Source organism: Myotis daubentonii, chromosome 7 (genome assembly GCF_963259705.1).
Source record: "Myotis daubentonii chromosome 7, mMyoDau2.1, whole genome shotgun sequence".
Taxonomy (NCBI): domain Eukaryota; kingdom Metazoa; phylum Chordata; class Mammalia; order Chiroptera; family Vespertilionidae; genus Myotis; species Myotis daubentonii.
In genome coordinates, this window is record NC_081846.1 from 11,282,196 (window position 1) to 11,297,821 (window position 15,626).

Sequence of the window (15,626 nt, forward strand, 5' to 3'; positions counted from 1 at the left end):
TCTGAGAAATCTGAGAGCACAATCAAACCCAGAAATTGTATTCTACCTATAAGGCAATAAATATTTACATACAGGTGGAAAGAAGAGGTTTCACCTTGGTCAGCAAATGAGAAGGTTTTCCTGCAATGTTTCTCAGAAGAAGGGAGGTTTCCCTGTCCAAATAGGAGTGCTTGTACAGAAAGAGAAAAACAAAAAAAAAGGCGATAGAAGTCAGTGGAGGTTTTATGTGTTTAAAATATAAAGTAGACAAAGAATGACTCTCTATTATTAGCCTCATATCTTTCCCCTAAACTCACTAAAATTCGTCTAAAAGAAATTTTTTCTAAAAGGGGAGGAAAAAAAGAAAAGGGGGGGTGGGTGGGAGCACAGATACCACCCATGCCAGCAGGCATGCCTAGCCGACTCCTGATGATCCTCACTCTGGGAAATGGGTCACACACTGCACAGACCACAGCCAGTTATTTTTCCAGGACAGTGTTTTTGAGTGCTGTGCATACAGCACAAATAAACAGGTGTCGAAGGTTAATGACAAACATATTCCTTCCTCTTGTAAAGCCCACATTAAATAATATAATCTTATGAAAAGAGAATAAAACTACATCATTTCCAAAACTTCTGCAAGTATTTCTGACAATTCAGTGATAGTCACACCAAGAGGAAAAATGTCCATAAATATTTTGCCTTATAATAATCACCTATTTTCAGTAAAATTTTATTAATTCATTGTATTAGGATACTAACAATGTGTTGCACAGTAAAGGACTTGCAAAGCAATTGAATGATGTAAGTAAAATATTAAGAAGTGCTGTTGCCTTAAAATGGTTAAATTAATTCAAGGAATTAAGATATTTTCATTAAAATGGTTGCGAATAACATAGCCCTAACCGCCTTTTTCCCCTTAATAACGTTTTAGTAACTTGTTACAAGTTTAAGCAACTGTATTTAAACTCATGTAGTATAAATTATAGTTGTTTTGATATATATGTAATTCAGACTTCCGTCTCTAAATAATTCCGAATTAGTTTTAATGCTATGTAGTTACTAACAACCATTTAAAACAATGCATGGCACAGTTAAGTGGAGTTATAGAAAATATTCTATAATTTATATTTTATAAACCTAACTGTATATCAAGTTATTCTTGAAACAAATTCTTTTCATTTACGTAAACAAATACTAGAGCAGCATCTACTCTCATAAAGTTCTTTGTCACAGATAATAAAACACACTACTTCCAAATAACAGAATATAATATTAACTTAATATTGAGTCATATCTACACTTGAGTTAGGTTTCCTATATGGTATTTCACTGCCTGTATTTTTTTTTTAGCTATTTATTTATTTATTTAATAGTTGACAGTATTACAGATGTCTTCCATTTCCCCCACCTCCACCCAGCCCCTGTCCCACTCCAGGTCTTCCCCACACTATTGTCTGTGTCCATGGGCTATGCATACCGGGTATATGTTCATTAGTTAATCTCTTCCTGTTCCCCTAACCCCCTTCTCCTCTGAGATCTGTCATTCTGTTCCATGTATCCATGCCTCTGGACCTATTCTGTTTGTCAGTTTCTTTTGTTCATTAGATTCTACATATAAGTAAGGTTTAAACTTTAAAAAAATCTTACACGATGTACTCAATCAGTCCTTAAATTCAAATTATTTCAAGACTTCAAATCACTAAAAAATAACCCATCTTATTCTGATCAGTAAGAATATCTAACTATTTAAAGGCTCTAAGAGTTATCCATTTAAAAAATTTTCAAGGTTTAAATATCTTAAAATAAAAGGGGTATAGTCATTATAGCTGGTTACTCCAAAATATGTTACATCTAAAAATGAGACCACAAGCACTAGGTGGACATGATCATAGACAGCTATTCACTGCTTAATCACTAGCAGGGAGGGAGGCCAGATCTCCATGCTCCCTCTGTCTAAGCTTCAAGTATTTGTTGCAGACCCCCCCGCCCCCAAAATCTAGAAATCAGAAGCAGCAAATTTCTCCCTTCAATAAATGCCTTACTTATCTACCTTCTCCTACTGGTGCCAGTCCCTACATCACTCTAGCATTCCTCAGAAAGGAGGTGCGGGGTGGCAGGAGAACTGGTTACTGGAGAAAGATGCAAGATGGATGAGAAGAGTGGTGTGCAACTGGAGGAGTGAGAAAAGTAAAAGACACTGCTTTGGGCATGTCATTAAATCGGCCTTTAGTCTTGGTACATGTTACTGGTAACAAAAATGTACAGAGCTCATTTAAATGGGGCCTTTTTATATTTTCCTTCATTTATCACTAACAACACAAAGTCAATGGCTTAGTCTTATCTTAATCCATTTCACAGATTTATTATTAGCCCATTTTCTTACTCTCTTCCATCTTCCCCTCTTTCATTTATTCAATTATTTTTAGGTTTCAACTTTGAGCCTGCAACCATGCCAGGCACTGAAGATGCAAAGGCGACCAAGACAGGCATTTCTTACTCTCACAGTTTAGAGTCAAATAGGGACAGAACTGACAGTTACAACAGGGTTGTGAGGAGTATGGGAGCCAAGTATTAGGTGGACTACCTAACCCAATATTAGGAGTTCAGCAAAGTATTTCTTAAAAAGCTTAGAGTCCTGGAGGATAAGAGGCAGCTGGGGGTTCCAACACAAAATTTCTCTGTTAGACATGCTACAACCTATATTACCTCACCACAAGTATTAATATTCAATGGTGCCATATTGTAGAGTTGCTCATTTGCTTTTGCTCATTTATTTTTAACCTTGGTTTAATTTTTAATTGAAAAATTGAGGTATATGATAAGGTTTCATCATCAAAAGTTCTGAAGAATGCATTCCTCTTCATTGATATTTAACTAGTTCCATGGACATGTTTATAGAACTTACAGGTGTCAGCTCAGCCTGTTCTTCTGTGAAGTCAATATGACGCTTGGCCGGCTTGCTGGGACATCTCAGAGAAATAGCATGCTGTGAAAATGCAGGAAGGAAGAAAATGATAGGTAAAGGAGGTGGAAAAGGGCAGTTCTCATTATCATGCAGGAAGAGAAAAGATCACTGAAATAAAATGCCAATGAAAAGTTGCATGCATCTTTCATTGTATCATGCAAAAATAAAAAAGGTAAGAACCAGATGATACTAAGCTTTGATAATTTAAGGATAACCTCACTCTACTTCTGGAAAGTAGAGCTCTAAGGGAGAATTATGGAGAAACACTGTGTCCATTACCAATTCATGCTCTGACCTCAATTGGGCCTTGATTGCTGTTTGTCAGCATTCTGTCTTTCCTCCTCACTCAAAGCTTGTTCTAAATAGTTACAAAGTTCTTCAAGCTTCTAATTTTACCCTTCCACCTCTTCATATGACCTCAATTCCCTCCATAACTAAGCAAATCACATCCATCTACCACATCCATCTATCTTCACCACTACAATGCATCCTATAGCTACACCCATATTCTCATTCTCTCCAATTCTATATGAATATGCTTTCCCCTCTCCAAAACTAAGCATGTTCTAGATCCCACTCATGTCCCCCCCTCTCTAATAGCTCAGCCTCTAATACTCAACTAGTTCAGCTTATTGGTGGCAGGAAGGACAAAAAATAATCAAGTCTTCTGGGTTCCCTCCTCCTCTTAAACTCTATTTTCCTTTTCACTGCCAAATTTCCTGAACTCAGCTATAATGTATCTCCTCCACTTATCCTTCAATCCCCTACCATCTAGCATACATCTTTCCTTTCCAAAGTCTTTATCCCGTGTGTTGTAATGCAGTCTATAATTCATTTTCAAAGTCATCAATGACCTTTTAACCAAGGTGGAATACTGTCTTTCCTATCATAGTATTCACCACATTGACTGAAATTGCTTGTTTGGTTGTCTGTATTGACACCCATCTCCTCACATAATACATTATAATCTCAAAAAGACATTGTGTATTAAGTTCACAGTTTTTTTTATTTGTTTGTTTTTCTTCCAGTTTTTAAAAGGAAGATTTATTTAACAAGTTTCACTTAGTACAATATGTCTAATGGAAATCACAATACAAGGAAAGATTTAAATCAAAGCTTCAGAATTTTATACAAATGACATGACCCAACTCCTAAAGTATAAATTGGTATTACATCTCAAAATTGTCCCAGATCTTAATAAAAATAAGTGTACACTCACGTGCCTTATAGGATAGTAAACCAAAAAGCTAAAAGTAATAAACATGCCAAATGTTTTCACTTTGAATTATAGATTCAGAGCTCCTATATTTGAGTTTTACAGAAAAGCATATTTCTCAACATACATCCAAAGTTTTCAATGTCTTGTGGTATAAGAGCAACATTTAACGTAAGAGAATTGCTTTAACCTAAATATGCTTACTGCTTAGGTACACTCCTACAACATAAACTAACTTGAGGAAAGATGAAAATTGTTTAAACAGTATGGTCAATACTGAATATTTCAGTGTTCAAAATTACTGAGCTTGAAAACAATTCTGACTCCCATTTTACAGTAAGCATAAATCACAAGCCTGTAATGCAAAAGTATTAAACGTAACCTGTTTTCTTTTAAAAAAAAAAAAAAAAAGAGAGAGAGAAAGAGAAAGAAAGAAAAGTTGACCTAGAGTAATCAGAATCTATTTCCCATTTACCATATCGGATATGCTAGACAGCCCTCCTATTCTATTCAACCCCATAAATGCACAGCTTTCATTTCTGTAGCAGCTGTTTAATGCTCCTTCTCTACCTATGCAAGGTTTGACTGACAGTCACTTGAGTTTTCCTGCAGCACTTGGTCATATCCACTCATACTGCTCTGACCACCATAACCACCACTCAGCTGCTGGCTAGCAGGACCCCCATAACTAGACTGGTTGGATAAGCCCATCCCTCCCATCATTTGGCTACCATAAGCACCGCTACTTGCCCCTGCTGTAGAATTCAAAAAGAGTTCTACATAGCTGTGATCATAAGCGCCCCCACTTGTTCCTGCAGTAGAATTCAAGAAGAGCTCCACATATCTGTGTTGCATATTAGCCTTGTCTTCTGCCACAGCTGCCACAGCATCTTCATGAGTAGCAAATTCAACATCTGCCTCCCCAGTAACTGTGCCATTGGGTCCAATTTCAATGTGTACTCTCATGGGGTTAAGAGGTGAGAAAAAATTGTAAATGTCATTCTCAGTGGCTCTGTAAGGTAATCCCCTCGTGTACACAGTGCCCTGTGGTGCTCTGGAAACTGGACCCACCATCTCCGTATCTATGATCAGACATTCCTGAAAAACAGTAATTGAGGTCTCTTCCAAATCTATCAGACCAAAGCCATACCCATCATTATAGCCACCATAATCATCATAGCCTCCATACCCTCCACCATAGGCACCCCGCCTCATCCTTTCAAACCCAGCCCCGCTGCCAATGCTATTATAACCTCTGCCAGTCCTTGGCCTATCATAGGGACCGGGTCGCTGCATAGCCATGAGCTTTCGAGGGGGGTCGTAATGGGTTCGGACTTCAGCTCGGCTACTCTTAAAGATTTCAATGTACCTGTGGCCTATTCTTTCCTTGTGCTTCTTTAAGGCCTGTTCAGCTATCTCCTGTGAAGCAAATTGCACAAAGGTCTCTCCTGTGCTCCGCCCTTGAAAGTCCACAGGCAGTGTCATCCCATTTGGCATAATTTCCAACCCTGAACAATCTCCTCCTTGCTACAGCCAAATGGGAGTCCTCTAAGGAGGACGAAGCCATCATTGGCACTATCAGCACCTTTCAGACCTGTATGCTTCAACATCCAGTCCATTTCAACACTGCTGGACTTGAATACTTCAACATATCTGTGTCCCATGGTTTCTCTGTCCTTCTTCAAAGCCAATTTCACTTCATCTTCAGATTCAAGTTCGACAAATGCTTCACCACTTGGTCTGCCTTCTCTGGTATAGATGAAACGAATACCTGATGTGCCATTTTGGATTTTGCACTCAGAGAAGAAGCACATCACTTCATCAGCAGAGCAGGACCAGGGTAGGCCCCTGACCTTCACCACGAAACCCTCCCTGACTTCCATGCTCAGTATCATGGTGACTGTTAGGCTCTTGGTGGCAAGCTCGGATCAATGCAACTTCAGTGTAACTCTAACAATGCCAGACGATGTTCCTCCTGCCCTCAAACAGTTATAGCCAAGTTCACAGTTTTAACTCTTATAGCCCAGTGCAGTGCCTACGTGCTCATTAATGGAATATATGAATAACTATTTCTTTTTGGTCTTCATGCCACATGCTTGGCCAGATCAAGATTCTTTTTGCTTTCCTCCCTCTACATTTTCTCATTAAACATATTCTCTAGCACGTTGTCAATCACTGCGTCAACGGGAGCCTATCAAATCTATACTGCCAATATCCTCATTCTTAGGAAACAAAGAATGACATTAAGGGCTAAAGGGGCATGATAAATGCAATTAACTCTCAAATAGTTCAGAAAAAAAGTGTACATAAAAAAACCCAACAAAGTAAATATGGCACAATGTTAAAAATGGGTGAATCTGAGCAATGAGTTTCCCAAATTCTTTGTACTAATCCTTTCACATTTTTTTTAGTTTGACATTATTTCAAAATAAAAAGTTTTAAAAAATCTACACTCTCTAGACTCTCACACGAGCTCACGCCATATTTCTAAATGGTTATTGGTTAATTTAGTTTAAAATCTAAATCTAAAGTATTCAAAAAGAGATGATTGCCTATGCACCATGTTAAACAATATGATGGCACATTATAGTCACTGAAATTCAACAAGTCCTTATCAAAAGTGAATATATGTATGCAAAGTGACAAAAAAAGAATAGAAAACAGGACATGCAAACAAAGATTACATGTTGTTAAATTAACAAAGCTGAAAAGGGATTATGTAACGACATAAACTATTTCATGTTAATTAGGGTCCATTTCCACAAAATATTTACTTTCCTACAAAAAATTATTTCCCCCCATCCAATTTTTACTTACTCTTCATCATTACTTTAAATCTAAAAGCTGGGCTCAAAACACATAATAAAAAATGAAATTTGAGGATTGATTCCTCACATAAATTTTGCTCTCAACATTCCCAATCTCGTAACTTCCATTTGTTATAAAACTATCAAATTCTTCATCAATCTCTTAAAAATTCTCCACAAAGATCTGCAAAGTAAGTTATGGATCACTACTTTTTTGAACTGATCTATAACATGTTAGGATGTAGTAGAGTTTATGAGCCAGAATCTTGGGCAGGGGGTTTGTATTAGTATATAGAAAGCATTGATCTGAACATAGAAGCCAAAACATAAATCAAGACATGGCCTTGTACCAAAGTCATACAGTCCTCGGGTTACGTTGGACTCAACTTACGTCGTTTCGTGGTTACGTCACCATCTCCCATTTATTTATATAAAAAGAAAAGTTCCATCATTTCAACATATGTATATATGTGCTTTATGTTTTTTATTATTTATTTACCACAAGTAAAGGTCAGGAATTGTTATCTTTCTTTTAAATTTCTTCTACTATTTCACTTCGTTACTTCTGTGTATGTGTTCCCTGTGAGTGACTTAGGTGCTTATGTAGGTGGGTTCCGACTAATGGACCTACTGTAGTTACAAAACAAGACACTTCCTTTTGATAGCTAACACCTTAGATTATAACTGGAAGAAAGAATAGAGGTTTGTGACCACACATTAGTGTTTCAATAGAGCATATTTACATTCCTTTTATTGACATATGTATGTGCTTTTCACAAATTTTTTTTAAAGCATAGCACAATGGTTAAGAATGTGGACCCTGGGGCTGGACGCTTGAGTTCTAGCCCCAGGTCAGCTATTTACTGGCAATGTCACTCTTATTACTTAACCTGTTTCCTCATGTGTAAAATGGGGGTATAATAGCATTTATCTCCAAAGGTTGCTAGAAATAGAATTCTATTAGAATTAGAATTCAGCCCTCACCTGAATTTTATTTAAACCTCAATTCATTTAGATTAGAGATAACTTATAGTTGTTAAATTTTAACTGTATTCAGGAATATACTAACCACCACCACCAGATGGGGATGTTACTGCATAAATCTTATCGCCTTTTTTCTCCCGCCCATGCAAGACCTGTCTGTAAGGCCTGGAGCTGAGAGCCCTGGCCAGTCAGTCTAGCCTTGTCTTGATTCTCCTTCAACTCTGTAATGAAGCAACAAAGCATTGCAGTATGAGCTCTACAACCAGAATGTCTGGGTTCAAATCCTTGGGAAAGATTCAGTCACTCTCTGCCTTAGTCCCATCCATTGTAAAACAGAGGCAGTGGTACCCATTCCACAGGCACCAGGCAGATTCAGTGTTAAGATATGGCACAATGCTCACCACAGAGAATAAGCACTCAATATAGTAGCTGCTACTGTTTCTTTACCCCCACTCCTCTATTTATTCCTCTTCTTTTCCTGGCCATTAATTAACCAGTAAATATTTGAATGCTTTTAAAACTTTTTGTATTTTATAGTTGCTCTTAATTTAAAAAACAGATGGATATATTTCTATTCTTGTTCAAAAAGGGTCCTTTACTAGCCCTCCACAGCACAACTTAAAAAAAGCGACCTAAAACCAAATAAAGATATCATTTTACCTCCTCAAAGGAGGAAAATTGCACAGATTTCTAAGTAATACACACAAAAAGAATCGGAACATTTATGTCAGAGTTGATTGGGATAATTCATGTGTTTGAAAAATGTTTGTGAGTGAGACCTAGACAATTCCCCTGGCTTTTGCCAACTCTAAGCTCTTCTTCCACTTGATACCTATTCTTTCCTATTAACCTCACTAGGCTAGGTCAGCAAAATCTGAAATTAAACACCACGCTGGTACATGTGAATGAATTTCTGTGAGATGTAGAAACATAGCCATCAGGCTTTTAAGAGAAATGTAGCGGCAACAATTGAGAAATCAATTAACAACCCCAATCTTTTATATATGCAGGCCTCAAAATTTCAGAAAGCCTTGTGCTTCCCTCCTACCCAGTTAATACTCCAGACCAAAAGGTTGTTTGCTAAGAATATAATTCAATGGACTTCAATGCCTTTAGGTTTTCCCCCTGATGCTACAATAAATACAATTGCTGTTTTCTTTCTAATACCTCAAAATTTCTGCACACATTAATTCTTGAAATAGTTCTGACAAGTAAAAGAAGTGGAGGAATTGCACTGAAACTATGATACACTATGCTGAATATTATACTAGTTATTATAACAGTGTATCCATGAGAGATTTCATTTAATAATAATGCCTATACATTTGAGGAAAACATGGATCTCCTACCCTTTGAGCTAGCATGGAAGAACCTGGAGAGTATCATGCTAAGTGAAGTAAGTCAGTCAGAGAAAGACAAGTAATACATGATCTCACTCATATGTGGAATCAAATTAATAAAATAAACTGGCAAACAAAACAGATCCCGAGACATTGCAGCATGCAACAGACTGACATATTTCAGGGGGGTGGGTGTGGGAAAAGATTAACCAAAGAAATTATATGCATAACCCATGGACACATACAATATTGTGGTGAAGGCCTGGGGAGGGGGCGGGAGCAGAATGGTGGGGTTAACGGGAGGGGGTGGGGGTGGGGATAAAGGGGACATCTGTAATACTTTCAACAATAAAGATAAATTTAAAAAATAAAAAAAAAACAGATTGAAATTATTCTAGAATTCATTTTTACATTTATCCATGAAAAATATTTTTATGCTAAAACATTCTTTAACATTCTGGAAATAATCATTTTTAATAATCAGCTTCACTTTATTTTTAAGGTATTGATAAAAACCGAAAGGCAAAAGTTTAGTTTTGTAATTCAAATACAGATTTGTCAGTTAATTAATCTCTTCCTTAGAATAATGCCCCTACCAAAGGGATATTGGGAGGCTTAAATGAGATAACATATCTGAAGTGCCTGGAAGCACAGTATTTCAACAAAAGTAAAGAAAGAGAAAAAAGACAAAATTTTGCAAGCTAGAAAGCATATGGCAGAGTGGGAACCAACTCAGCAGGCCTAAGGAAAGCTGAATGCTAAGCCAGTGCTGGAGAAAAGCAGAGGAGCACCCCAATTTACATTATGTAATCTTAAAATTCTCCAGAAGCAGAGAAGTGAAGGTGAAACTAAAGGCAGGAGGACTGATTAAAAGCATTTAAGAATGCAGTTAATTCTGATTCCCTCCTTTATTCACCAACCAGCAGCAATCTCTGGTTCAGATTGATATTCACTGCTGATCTCACTCATATGTGGAATCTAATGAACAGAGCTTGGCACCAGGCTTACTTAGTTCTATAGGAAGACAAAGACAGCACATTAGCATGAGACTGACCTATCTTCAGAAGATACCTATACAGCCCACCAGTGGTCTTTTTTGGACCAACCATTGTTAAGAGAAAGAGATCATGTGGGATAAGTACAGAAATCACCTGGCTAGAAAAAATTCCTGCTCCACAGGAACCAGTAGTACATTATCTATATACTAGAGGTCCGATGCACAAAATACGTGCACAGATAGGGTCTCTAGGCCTGGCTGGTAATCAGGGCGGGGCATTCTGGCTGCTGGCTGGGCCTCCCTTCCCAGGCTGCCAGCTGCTGGCTAAGGCCTCCTTTGTTCTGCGCCACCCCTTGGTGGTCAGCGCACATCACAGTGAGCGACTGAACTCCCAATCTCCTGATCAAACTTCCGAGGTTTTATCTATACATATAAAACCCTAATATGCAAATGGACTGAACGGCGGAACGACCAACAACCGGCGGCTATGACGTGCGCTGACCGCCAGCGGGCATGTGCGGAACATGCAGAAGGCCGCAGAGTGCAGAACATGGCAGGCATCAGCTGTAGCAGGATGGTGGAGCAGGTGAGCGGGGGCACCAGACCAAGGCAGGGCTCACCTCTGGTGGTTACTGAAAATTCTTTGTTTCTACATGCCACAGTCCCGTCTGGTGCTCACACCTGCTGCTGGCACCAGAGCCACTGCTCACACCCGCTGCTGGCACCCAGTGCTGATCCCGATTGCTCAGTGCCGTCAGTGGGTGCAAGTGGCGGCAGCTGGCCCTGATCGCCCCTGAGGGCTTCTCCACCTCCCCCTGCTCCTGAGGGGCAATCAGGGACGCAGCTGCCACTCGCACCTGCTGATGGCACCAGCTCGCACCGATGCTGGCACCGGCCCCAATCACTCCGCGCTGTCAGTGGGTGCAAGTGGGGCTGGTGCCATCATTGCATGGGAGCAGCGGCGGTGGGAGCGGGGCTGCTGGCAGAGAGGGGACTGGGGGCTAAGGCCGGAGGGGCTGGGCGGGGGCACCGAGGATGGGCTGAGACCCACCCCTGTGCCCACCACAGCCTCGCAGCCCACAGTTCCTTTCAAGGTGCACAAATTTGTGCACTGGGCCCCTAGTAACAAATAATGAGTGTAGGTTCCATGGCCCCTCAAAAAATGTGTTCATGCTAACTTACAAGTTACACACTGCATACCAGGAAGCCAAGGTCTGTGACTTTTCATCGGCTTCTAAAGTTCACTCACCATCTTCCTGATTCATATGCACTCACCAATCAGGGATCAATGTACAACAAACAATACTGCTTGAAAACATTCTAGATTTATTAAGTTTCTAGTAAATGAATTCAAGGGAAGGAAAACCCAAGATCATCTTCCATGAATAAAAGGGCTCAGATCTGCTATTAACTCTGAACTTAAAGCAGTGATTCTCAAATGAGGGCAATTTTGCCTTACAGGGAACATGTAGTAATGTTTGAAGACATACTGAGTTGTCATAACTGGAGGGTGGGTGTGTACTACTGGCACCTAGTGGGTAGATGGCAGGGATGCTGCTCAACATCCTACCATGCACAGGAGAGCTCCTCACAATGAAGGATTTTCTAGCCCTAAATGTCAATAATTTATGGTTAAGAAACCCTGACCTAGGATTACATGGACGATCACGTACTGAACACCGAGGACCATCCCACTTCGCAAGCCTTCTTTTCCCAATGGGCTGCTAAAGCACTGGGAGCCGGCATATGCCCTCCAGGCAAGGCTGGAAGAATCTGCTTTGGAGAAAGACCTCAGAATGATCCTAGCGTAAAGATTCCAAAAGATAGAAACAATTTAAGATGAAATTAGTAGAATACTAATTTTGTTTGAAATAAGTATGAAATTTAATCAACTGGGAGAAAGGTTGGAGTTGGAGGGCAAAAAGTGTGTGTGTGTATACACAGCAGTGTTTTTTACAAATCTTATAGAAGCATTTGACTCTTTGAGCTCCACGCTTACCAAACTAAAGTTTTTTTAAAAAATTGTGTATGAGTGTAGGAATAAGGATTTGGGACCTAGTAATAGACTCCCTTAGTTTTCTTGACTTGAATCAGAACAAACTACATCCAGAAAAAGTATACTTTTTACATTTCTGTGCAATTCCAAAAGAAGCAAATTACTTTTCTACCCATCTGGGAAAGGCAAAAAGAACAGGCTGAATAGAGAAGACCTTAACTCCCTTTCTTGTATGATTCTTCATTTACTCACCAAACCTTGTATTAAAGCTGTACGTTAAACATAAAAGCACTGAACGTTGGTTTCCTTGCTCATGGATACCACTGGATACCATGTGAAGTGTTTGCTGGGAGAGGACTTTTCACTTCATTTGCTGCTCTTTTATTGTTTGAACTTTTATAATGAGGGTATGTTATAGATGGACACATGAACACACACACACACACACACACACACACACACACACACACACACACACACACCCCCTGAATGATAAACCTGTTTCCATGCATCTTGACTCAATTAAAGATAATCTGATTGGAAAGAAGGAATATCAATATATAAAACACAGGAAAACCAAGAAAGCACATCCCCAGTAAAATATTGGTCATTTCCCAATAGGTAAATCTAAAATACATAAATGACACATATTAATAAATACCTGGTGCTAAATGTAATCCCCAGGTATCATAAGGTAGAAATCAGTTTTAAAGTTCTTGGGTCAGCTTTAGCTCAAGCGATTACTTCGGTTTCGGCTTGTTGCGGACACATAACCCTGCCTTAAAGTTCTCTACAGAATATCTATCACTTTAAGTTTCATTTTAAATAAATGTTTATTCTTTAAACTGATATATTTCTTTAGAAGCAATAAAACTCATTTATCTCCAAACCACCATGATAAAGTGACATATTTCCTTAGAAACAATAAAACTCGTTTATCTCCAAACCTCCTTTGTGCTCCACATTACCTAGAACAAACAAAGCTAGATAAATGGAGTTGCCAAGTGATGAAAAGTAATCTAATAAATTAAATCAATGGGGGGAAAATCAATACTGTCAATAGGTGTAAATTTTACATTTCTGTGCAATTCCTTAAACAATGTTTTATAAGGTTTACTTTTGATTATTTATGAATAGATTATTTTACCTTTTTTAGAGGACATTGTAAATACAAAGTGAATGGAAGGCTGGTTTTACTTTTGCTACCCTGTAACAAAATTGCCTTCTTGATGAAAAAAAAACCCACAAGAATTCACCTTCAGTAAAACTGAACTCAGTTTTTTCCAAACTTATTTTTATCACAAATCTATTCTTTATCCTCATCGTTCATCAAGAAAAACTTCATCTTTAAAAATCTGTTCATGTATATTATATCCTTTTGACTCCGAACCACTGTACAAGAAGACAGACCATGTACCCTTAGCTCCCTCTTACTTTGAGAAATTGATGTTCATAGATGTTGGATAAACTCACTTAGGTTCTATGGATAGTGAGTGGCAAACACTTGGAACTGAGTTTTCTGATTCCAAGCCCAGTGGCTCTTTGCACTATACCACACCGACTCTTTCATAATACAGTTCAGTGAACCCTAAAAACTAGAATCTTGGAGGACTACAATGGGAATATGAGTCTTAAGAAATTTTTTAAGTTGTTAATTTATAATAAATACATATTAAGCAATTATTATCAGCTTACGAGCCATACTAACTTTGCAAATGTCAAAAAAACACAACACATTTCGAGATTTTGTGGTTTTTTTCCTTTAAAATATATTTTTATTGATTTCAGAGAGGAAGGGGGAAGGAAAGAGAGATAGAAACATCAATGATAAGAGAGAATCATTGATTGGCTGCCTCCTGCATGCCCCACACTGGGGATTGAGCCCGCAACCCGGGCATGTACCCTGATCTGGAATCAAACCATGACCTCCTGGTTCATAGCTCAACCACTGAACCATGCTGGCCAGGTATATTTCAAGTTTTTTTTTATTAATGTGAAACAGGTAACATCAATTCAAACAATTCAAAATAGTCACAAGAATAAAAATGAAGAAACTAAATATTCTTCTTTGTGACATTGCCATAGTTGGTAATATACTCCTTTTGCAATGATTTTAAAACTTAGCTCAGAGGTATCCTTGATAAATTTTAAATGTAGAGAAAATAAGAAAGTTATTTAAAGCTATATTTAAAAACTAGTTTTCTATTTTAGTACTAAAGTAGCAAAAAAAACACATTTCATCTACCTACCTCAGTAATTGGCTGCCCCTGATGTGTCAACTCCAGTTCTTGAGGGCGCGTTACTTTATCAATATCCAAAGAGTCCATGCTGGAAGCTGCAGAAGTGATGCTGGAGCGAGAGGAGTTACTCATAGAGCGCACTTCAGCATCACTCACCGTGCCCGCTGATGCCGTTCTTCTGTGCTGATTAGTTACTAAGGGCTTAGCATCCTCTAGTACAGATTGCTGAGCAGCCTCATCCATGCTCAAAGAGGCCTGGTCTAACTGTGCAGTAATATCCTCCAGGGAGTAGTTGGCATGTGATGGTTTAGTAATCCTATTAGATGAAGAAGACAATCCTTTCAAGGTGCCATGCTTTGTTGTATGTCGGCTAGGAGGTAATTTCTGAGAGGCTTTTGTTTCTGCAATTTGACGCTTACTATTTCCTGCACCGATACTGCTGAGCTCCCGCTCTATTGAGCAAAGATCGGCCATCAGGGCATCCAGATCCACAGTTTCTCCCTGACTCAGAGCTTCTGCAATGAACAATATACATGATGTTTCCAGAACAACTGAATCAGAATGTATACATTCTATTATAAATCAGTTAATGAATGCAGGGAAAGAAGCAAAAAAAATACAACCTATTGGTCTTAAAGCCTCTCAAATATAGTATTTCTAACAGGTTTGTTTTTTTAAAAAAATATATTATATTGATCTTTTACAGAGAGGAAGGGAGAGAGATAGAGAGCTAGAAACATCGACGAGAGAGAAACATCCATCAGCAGCCTCCTGCACATCTCCCACTGGGGATGTGCCCGAAACCCAGGCACACGCCCTTGACCGGAATCGAACCCAGGACCCTTCAGTCCACAGGCTGACGCTCTATCCACTGAGCCAAATCGGTTTCGGGTCTAACAGGTTTTTAAGAGAAATTTTTAGAAGCAAACAGTCCATCTTTTAAGACTTTTAGCCATCAGAGAACATAATTATAAGTTGAAAGTAAAAATAATGCAAAAATCGTACACCATTCCTACTTTTTTTTTTTTTTAATATATTTTATTGATTTTTTACAGAGAGGAAGGGAGAGGGATAGAGAGTTAGAAACATCGATGAGAGA

At 38.7% G+C, this 15,626-nt stretch overlaps 1 protein-coding gene and 1 pseudogene across 6 annotated transcripts in view; both read right to left on the minus strand.

Moving 5' to 3' along the window:
• The window catches only part of RAPH1 (Ras association (RalGDS/AF-6) and pleckstrin homology domains 1), a 79,149-nt gene that overhangs the window by 35,407 nt on the left and 28,116 nt on the right, over positions 1 to 15,626 (minus strand). For 2 of the 6 annotated variants that reach the window (XM_059702823.1, XM_059702828.1), the window contains exons 4-6: positions 14,537 to 15,042; positions 2,888 to 2,968; positions 95 to 169 (exon numbers count right to left, since the gene is read on the minus strand). In XM_059702823.1, coding sequence (XP_059558806.1) covers positions 95 to 169; positions 2,888 to 2,968; positions 14,537 to 15,042 — 662 coding nt within the window. The remainder of the gene's footprint in view (positions 1 to 94; positions 170 to 2,887; positions 2,969 to 14,536; positions 15,043 to 15,626) is intronic. The other 4 variants (XM_059702825.1, XM_059702824.1, XM_059702827.1 and 1 more) reach the window with 4 other exon arrangements.
• Positions 2,975 to 7,600, minus strand: LOC132238146 (heterogeneous nuclear ribonucleoprotein H2-like; annotated as a pseudogene).